General features: G+C 46.1%; 1 protein-coding gene across 1 annotated transcript in view; it reads left to right on the top strand.

Moving 5' to 3' along the window:
* Nucleotides 1-3,720: 3,720 nt before the first annotated feature.
* Nucleotides 3,721-9,032, top strand: part of LOC119283983 — a 29,057-nt gene continuing 23,745 nt past the window's right edge. Inside the window, exon 1 of the mRNA XM_037563308.1 lies at nucleotides 3,721-4,340. Coding sequence (XP_037419205.1) covers nucleotides 3,721-4,340 — 620 coding nt within the window. The remainder of the gene's footprint in view (nucleotides 4,341-9,032) is intronic.

Genomic DNA, 9,032 nt, shown 5'->3' with positions numbered 1-9,032 from the left:
TGTCTTTTCCGCGTATGTACCTTTTCTTCGCCATTATATGCATCGATATGACTTAAGTTTTGGCCAAGCTGGGTTGCCTGGCTCCTGTGCTTATGCCCTACGTTCCCGTTAGTTTGGCTAGGCATAAAGGGAGCACCTCTATGATTGTTACTGCCGGGTTATCCGGACGTGTACCTCAGACTGGGTGAAGCCGAAAGTTAGCGTTCTTAAGGGAATATTCGGTCGGCGAACTAAAGATGTTCTTTACTCGTTACACTATGGACCCCCAGATGTTAAGCATGCTGCGATTTTTTCAATCACAGTCCGGACGTGCATGCTAACGCATGTTGACCCTGGGAAAGGAACCCTTAATGGAACTATTCTCTCTGGAAGATGTTAATTATGATCAAAATGTAATATAACATAGCTAGCAGCATACTTGTCTGTTCAAGCAACTATGACCCCTACGCCTGGTTTCCACGCATACCCCGGTATATATTACTGAGTGGGTATTCGGAAGCACTCCGCACCCTTGGGTCCAGAGGTTGAAGCGAAAAGGTCTGCCATGACATTTAATTTATAATTCAGCTAGAGACATAATTTGTCATTTGAAGTACATAGTCACTTAGACTAAAAAACTTCTTCTTCTATGCCATCCAACAGGCTATCTAACCTACAATCCTGTTGGGAATACTTGGCGGCTATTTGTACCTGGTCATATACCAAACTAATAGGAATATCTTTTCCATCTGACCCTAAAGGTCCGACCCGGTCCATATGATTCAGATCGAGCTTGGTATACCGTGTCTTTACCATGGCCCGGGCCTCTCGTGCACCTTCCCGGCAGGCCGATATCTTCCATAGTCGGAAGCAATGCCACGCTCCTTTAAGCAGATGAGAAGCCCCACCATACTTACTGGAGGGGAGTCGGATGGCCATAAAGCCTTGGCAATACTTTGCATCGCCTGCCGAGCTCGCTCGTGCATTTGCGACAACTCTTGTAGCAGATCGCTCAATGATCCGGACACCTCCTCTTCGGGACGGCCCGTCAATATACCTACAGACATAGTTGTTGTCAGTTACTTTCCTTACCGAACTATGTAAAGGTAAGTCCGAACACATACTAAATATGCCGCCTCGCAGCCTCCTATTCTCCTTCACGGAGTCAGCCAGCTGGGCCCGCACATCTTTTAGTTCCACAGCCATTTCGGTGTTGGCATCTTGGAGTTTGTTCTTCTCCATCCTGACCTGTGTCAGTATATGTTTGCCCGTGGCCAGTTGCCTTTGAGCTCCTGGACCTCCCGCCTGTGCAGCTTCCGGTACCTCCCCCGGATGATCTGACGAATCTGCCATAAAATGTGCCCCTGCATTAATAATACTGGTATATGATTATGTTTTCTCGATAGAGGGGAACATTACCAGACACTGCCTTCTTCGATTTCTCCAGTTCGGCGGTAGCAGCAGCTAGCTGGGCCTGACAATTTTTTAGCTCTTGTGACAATAGGCTGTTCTTCTCTGCGAGCACCTAGTTGTATAATGATCCTTAAATCAGTTTTACTAACTATTTCAAGTCTCGTGGGCTACTGGTATATGATTATCAGACTTGTACAAACTACGTCCCTTTCCCGAATATCTTTCAAATACTGGTCTGTGGCCCGAGAAAGCCCATCTTGAGCAGCTCGGATGTATGCATCACCCGAGTTAAAGGCATTGAAAGCCTCTTCTGAAAAACCAGGGTCGTGAAGAGCAGCCCGCCGAGCCGATGATTCATGGCGCTTTCCACTTCGGAGTTTGTGGCCGACACTTTATCCGAATCCTCCGCAGAAGGACAATCCTGTGTCACTTCTGCATTAGCCTCAGTCCTCGAGACAGGGTCCGGAATCCGGCTAGTAGAGGCATGACCGGTAGGATCCCCCGACACAGTCCGGTGAATATTTTTCCTGATAAGACACAACGGATAGTGTCATACTTAAAGATGACAACCATGGAGCATATTTAAAACCATACCTCCTCAATGAAGGCTCGGCCATATTTCTATTTGCCTTCCTCTTTGGAGGTCTGCCCGTCGTAGGCACCGCCTTCTTGCGCATCGCCTCAGGTGCAGCGTGGCGTGCCGATTGCCTCGCCTTTAGAGCATAATATAATGCGGTGGGTAAGGTGGAAAGAGGAAATTATCTTGAAGGACAAGTCTCCTGATTACTTACATGTGACGCAGGGAGGAATATTGATCCCTCTTGATTACGAGGGACGAGGAAAAACAACTTCTTCCATAACTCGAAATGGGCCTCACAACCCAGAAATAGCTCACAAAGAGTGACATAACCTGCAATATGCAGGATGGAGGCGGATGTGAAGTTGTGTAGTTGGAGGCCATAGTACTCTAGAAGCCCTCGGAGGAACAGATGGATTGGAAATCCGACGCCTCTCAGCAAATAGGGAACAAAGCATACTCGTTCCCCCCTGGATGGGTTGGGGAACTTCTCCGCCTGCTCCCCACCGTCAAAGGAAGCCAATCCGTCTTGAATGGGGACTAGATCCGCGGGGGGAAGAAATCCCTGGGTCTGCAGCTTCACTAGTTGGCCATGGGATACGAAACACTTTTCCCAATATCCTTGTTTGGGGCCGTGACGACGGGAGGAAGAGCTAGGAGCTCTAGCCATGTTGGGGTGGTTTCTGCAGGCAAGCTCTGAGGATTCCTCGTTGGAGGCAGATGGTGTGGATTAGATCCGAAGATGCTCGCCTCTTTAAATAGACAATTTACTCACATGGTCAGGATGGCAAGTGTAAAAATGCCCCGATCTCTCGCATTCGCTCAACACGTGGAAGCTGAAATCATGAAGGTGCAGTAGCCGATGAGCGTGACATTAAATGGAAAGCCGGACACTACTCTTTAAGTCAGGTACTTTGAAGTATTCGGTGAAGGAACCCGCCTTGCAATGCCAAAGACAATCTACGCGTCGGACTCATCGTCATTGAAGCCTGGTTCAGGGGCTACTGAGGGAATCCTGGATTTAGGGGTCCTCAGACAGCCAGACTATATACATGGGCTGGATTGTTGGGCTATCAAGATACAAGATAGAAGACTTCGTCCCGTGTCCGGATGGGACTCTCCTTTGCGTGGAAGGCAAGCTTGGCGATTCGGATATGTAGATTCCTTTCTTTGTAACCGACTCTGTGTAACCCTAGCCCCCTCTAGTGTCTATATAAACCAGAGGTTTAGTCCGTAGGACAAGAACAACAACCATAATCATAGGCTAGCTTCTAGGGTTAGCCATTACGATCTCGTGGTAGATCAACTCTTGTAATACTCATATTCATCAAGATCAATCAAGCATGAAGTAGGGTATTACCTTCATAGAGAGGGCCCGAACCTGGGTAAACATTGTGTCCCCCGCCTCCTGTTACCATTAGCCTTAGACGCACAGTTCGGGACCCCCTACCCGAGATCCACTGGTTTTGACACCGACAACCGCCACGACCAAGCCAAAGAAGGCGCTGATGCCCGAACAGGGGGCACGCGAGTCGGCCAGGAGGAAGGGCTAGAGGCACGCCGCGGACGCGAGGGATGAGGCCGCCGCCCAGGCCACCATCGTCGCCGCCGCGCAGCAGGAGGTCACCAACGCCCGCGTCGCGGTGGCAACGAGGGAGGCGCTCTACATGCTAGGGTTATCCCCTAGCCAGCACGGCCTCGTCCAAGTCGCCGTCGCCGCGGCCAGCACCGGCTCGTCGGTGTTTCCTCGGATGGTGTTGCCCAACTCGCCCCGCACGTCGGTTTTCAACCCGATCCCCGGTTTTCACGTCTATCCACAGGCCTCCCGCCTCTCCGGGGAGTGCTCACCCAAAGTGAGCGTGATCGCGCCTTCCACGCCCGCGCCCACGCCCATCGACCTCAACTCCAGCCCGGTGGCCGGTGGCTCGTCATCCGGCGGCGCGAGGAAACGCGTGCGGCAGATGCCGGCCGGCGTGCTCCCGGACACCTGCAACCTGTTCGAGGAAATGCCGTCCGCCGCTGACGAGGACTACATGCAAAACCTCATCTTCGAGGGCGGTGCGCCCGCCACTGGCTATGATCCCGACAAGACACAAAGCCAGGACGGCTGTGGGGCGTTCACGCCGGCCGCTGGCTATGATCCCGACCAGGCGGCCTTCATGCGTGATCAGGTTGGCATCGACCTGGACGGCTTCCCCCTCGACCACGAGTTCCCGGACGACTACGGTCTGGAGGAAGAGGACGAGTGCGACATCGACGTGGAGCCTTTGTTCGAGGACGAGCTCGCCAACCAAGCCGCCAGTCGTAAGCCGAAGCGCAAGAGCAAGCGTACGAAAGCGTACACGGCGGCCGAGGACAAGCTTCTTTGCGAGTGTTGGCGAGACATTGGACAAGACCCGAAGACGGGCACCGAGCAAAAGCATTCAACCTTTTGGATTCATGTCCACCGAGAGTTTCATGAGCGCAAGAAGTTTCCGCATTACCAATTTGTGAGCACGCGCGGGTGGGTCTCCATTTCCAAGCGGTGTAGAGTGATCCAACAAGAGTGCAACAAGTTTTGCGCCACTCTTCAGAGCGTCAAGGCCCGCCCCGTGAGCGGTGATACGTATCCAACGTATCTATAATTTTTGATTGTTCCATGCTATTATATTACCTGTTTTGGATGTTTATGGGCTTTATTTTATACATTATTATCATTTTTGGGACTAACCTACTAACCGGAGGCCCAACCCATATTGCTGTTTTTTTGCCTATTTCAGTATTTCGAAGAAAAGGAATATCAAACGGAGTCCAAACGGAATGAAACCTTCGGGAGCGTGATTTTTGGAACGAACGTGATCCAGAGGACTTGGAGTGCATGTCAAGAAATAGCCGAAATCTACATGAGATAGGAGGGCGCCCCCCCTATAGGACGCGCCCTCCTGTCTCGTGGGCCCCTTGGGCGTCCACCGACGTACTTCTTCCTCCCATATAAGTCTATGTACCCCGAAAACATCCAGGGAGCAACCACAATATAATTTCCACCGCCGTAACCTTCTGTATCCGCGAGATCCCATCTTGGAGCCGTCGCCGGCGTTCTGCCGGAGGGGGAATCCACCACGGAGGGCTTCTACATCAACACCATAGCCCTTCCGATGAGTTGTGAGTAGTTTACCACAGACCTTCGGGTCCATAGTTATTAGCTAGACGGCTTCTTCTCTCTTTTTGGATCTCAATACAACAATGTTCTTCCCCTCTCTTGTGGAGAACTATTCGATGTAATCTCTTTTTGCGGTGTGTTTGTCAAGATCTGATGAATTGTGGGTTTATGATCAGATTTATGTATGGATAATAATTGAATCTTCTCTGAATTCTTTTATATGATTGAGTTATCTTTGCAAGTATCTTCGAATTATCGGTTTGGTTTGGCCTACTAGATTGATCTTTCTTGCCATGGGAGAAGTGCTTAGCTTTGGGTTCAATCTTGCGGTGTTCTTACCGAGTGACAGAAAGGGTTGCAAGACACGTATTGTATTGTTGCCATCGAGGATAAAAAGATGGGGTTTATATCATGTTGCTTGAGTTTATCCCTCTACATCATGTCATCTTGCTTAATGTGTTACTCTGTTCTTATGAACTTAATACTCTAGATGCATGCTGGATAGCGGTCGATGTGTGGAGTAATAGTAGTAGATGCAGGTAGGAGTCGGTCTACTTGTTGCGGACGTGATGCCTATATACATGATCATGCCTAGATAACGTCATAATTATTCGCTTTTCTATCAATTGCTTGACAGTAATTTGTTCACCCACCGTAATACTTATGCTCTTGAGAGAAGCCACTAGTGAAACCTATGGCCCCCGGGTCTATCTCTTATAATATTTGCTTCCAATCTACTTTATTTGCATCTTTATTTTCTGCATCTATATTATAAAATACCAAAAATATATTTATCTTATCATATTATCTCTATCAGATCTCACTTTCGCAAGTGGTCGTGAAAGTATTAACAACCCCTTTGTCGTGTTGGTTGCGAGTTCTTTGTTTGTTTGTGTAGGTTCGTGGGACTTGTTGAGAAGCCTCCTACTGGATTGATACCTTGGTTCTCAAAAACTGAGGGAAATACTTACGCTACTGTGCTGCATCACCCTTTCCTCTTCAAGGAAAACCAACACAAGCTCAAGACGTAGGAAGAAGGATTTCTGGCACCGTTGCCGGGGAGGTCTTCGCTCAAGTCAAGACATACCAAGTACCCATCACAAACTCATCTCCCTCGCATTTACATTATTTGCCATTTGCCTCTCGTTTTCCTCTCCCCCACTTCACCTTTTCTGTCTTATTCGCCCTCTCTTTCCCAATCTCCTCTCTTTTCCGTTTGCCGTTTTCTGTTTGCTCGTGTGTTAAATTGTTTACCTTGTCGTTATGGCTAGTTCCTTATCCGCTCCTATGTCTCCCGAGTTTGAAGTTCTTCACTTCAAGCAAAGGCAAGGAAAAATTTAAAAGATGCTTGGTATAGGATGATGGAATCTTATCGCAAGTGCACCTTAGAGGTGAACTTTAGAATTCTTCTTCGCAATTTTTATGTTGGGCTAAACATGACGCATAGACAACTCTTGGACTGCATTGCCAAGGGAAACTTTATTGAAATTGATCCTAGTATTGCGCATGAAATTATAGAGGGAATAGTGGGAACACTACCTCAAAAGGGAGGAGCTCATCCTACCCAAGAAGAAACCCAAGTGTTTGGAAAGATTTGCGAAGTAACAAAAATATTATAAAAATCTCTTGAGCCTCTTAAAAGTGTTAGCGGAAATCTTCACCGCATGAATATGTTGATTACCCTTTGCAATAAGCGGTTGGATTCCTTAGATCTAAAAATTTCTGAGTATGAAGGGAAACGTAAAGAACCTCCCGGATTTGAGCATGACTCCGCCAAGAAACTGAAAATCAAAGATGGCACCACTTAGATCTATCTTCGCTTTTATGCCTAGCTAGGGGCGTTAAACGATAGCGCTAGTTGGGAGGCAACCCAATTTTCTTTATGTTTTTTGTTTTTGTTCCTGTTTAGCGTTAAATTTTGTTTTTTACTTTCTGTTTAGATGTGTTTTCATGTTTTATTTAGTGTTTGTGCCAAGTAGAACCTATAGGATAACCTATGATATGAGTTGATTTGATTCTGCTGAAAAACAGAAACTTTGCGCTCACGAGAAAAAAAATCAGTAAATCACAGGAACGAGATTTTGCATTGATTCTTTTTGCTGCTGATCAATAAACAAATTGTCCAGTACGTCCTATTTTGATAGGAGTTTTAGAGTTTCATAAGTTTGCGTTAGTTACAGATTGCTACAGACTATTCTGTTTTTGACAGATTCTATTTTTTGTGTGTTGTTTACTTATTTTGATGCATCTATGGCTAATATGTAAGGGTATGAACCATAGAGAACTTGGAATACAGTAGGTTTAACACCAACTTAAATAAAGAATGAGTTCATTACAGTACCTTATGTGGTGGTTGTGTTTTCTTTCACTAACAGAGCTTATAAGATTTCCTGTTGAGTTTTGTGTTGTGAAGTTTTCAAGTTTTGGGTAAAGCTTTTATGGACTATGGAATAAAGGGTGGCAAGAGCCTAAGCTTGGGGATGCCCAAGGCACCCCAAGATATTAAAGGATAGACAAAAGCCTAAGCTTGGGGATGCCCCCGGAAGGCATCCCCTCTTTCGTCTTCGTTCATTGGTAACTTTACTTGGAGCTATATTTTTATTCTCCACATGATATGTGTTTTGCTTGGAGCGTCGTGCATTATATTAGTCTTTGCTTGTTAGTTTACCACAATCTTCCTTGCTGTAACACACCTTTTGGGAGAAGCCACTTTGATTGAAATTTATTAGAATACTCTATGTGCTTCACTTATATCTTTTGAGCTTGATAGTTTTTGCTCTAGTGCTTCACTTATATCTTTTAGAGCATGGCGGTGGATTAATTATGAAGAAATTGCTAGTCTCTCATGCTTCACTTATATTATTTTGAGAGTCTCTTAGAACAGCATGGTATTTGCTTTGGTTATGAATTGGTCCTAGAATGATGAGCATCCAAGTTGGGTATAATAAAAACTATCATAGGAAGTGAATTGGATGCTATGATCAACTTGATACTTGATGATTGTTTTGAGATAGGGAGGTAGTGATATTAAAGTCATGCTAGTTGGGTGATTATGAATTTAAAGAATGCTTGTGTTGAAGTTAGCAAGTCCCGTAGCATGCACGTATGGTTAAAGTTGTGTAACAAATTTGAAGCATGAAGTGTACCTGGCTTGTGCATCCTTATGAGTGGCGGTCGGGGACGAGCGATGGTCTTTTCCTACCAATCTACCCCCCTAGGAGCACGCGATAGTGCTTGGTTTTTGATGACTTTTAAATTTTTGCAATAAGTATATGAATTCTTTTGACTAATGCTGAGTCCATGGATTATACGCACTTTTACCTTTCCGCTATTGCTAGCCTCTTCGGTACCATTCATTGCCATTTCTCACCTTGAGAGTTGGTGCAAACTTTGCCGGTGCATCCAAACCCCGTCATACGATACGCTCTATCACACATAAACCTCCCTATATCTTCCTCAAAACAGCCACCATACCTACCTATTATGGCATTTCCATAGCCCACTACTAGAAAAACGGCTATAAATGAAATTGACACTAATGGCGCAACACATGTGTGGTGCGCCATTAGTATATAGCAATGACGCACCACATATAGGTGCGCCATTAAACTTCAAATACTAATGGTGCACCACATACACGGTGCGCCATTAGTAACAATTTTTTTTACAAAACTAGTAATGGCGCAACAGGGGATAGTGCGCCATTACTAGTTTAACTAGTAATGGCGCACCACACACTCCGTGCCCCACTACTAACATTTTTTTTATTTTTTTTCAAAGTTAGTACGAAGTTAGTAATGGCGCACCGTGGGTGTGGTGCGCCATTACTAGTTAAAACTAGTAATGGCGCACCACGCCCATGGTGCGCCATTACTTACAAATTTTTTTATTTTATTTTTTTCAAAGTTAGTAATGGCGCACCGT

This window comes from Triticum dicoccoides, chromosome 4A (genome assembly GCF_002162155.2).
Source record: "Triticum dicoccoides isolate Atlit2015 ecotype Zavitan chromosome 4A, WEW_v2.0, whole genome shotgun sequence".
In the NCBI taxonomy this organism is placed as follows: Eukaryota; Viridiplantae; Streptophyta; class Magnoliopsida; order Poales; family Poaceae; genus Triticum; species Triticum dicoccoides.
The sequence above is the reverse complement of the archived record's forward strand: the minus strand, read 5'-3'. Positions and strand labels throughout refer to the sequence as shown.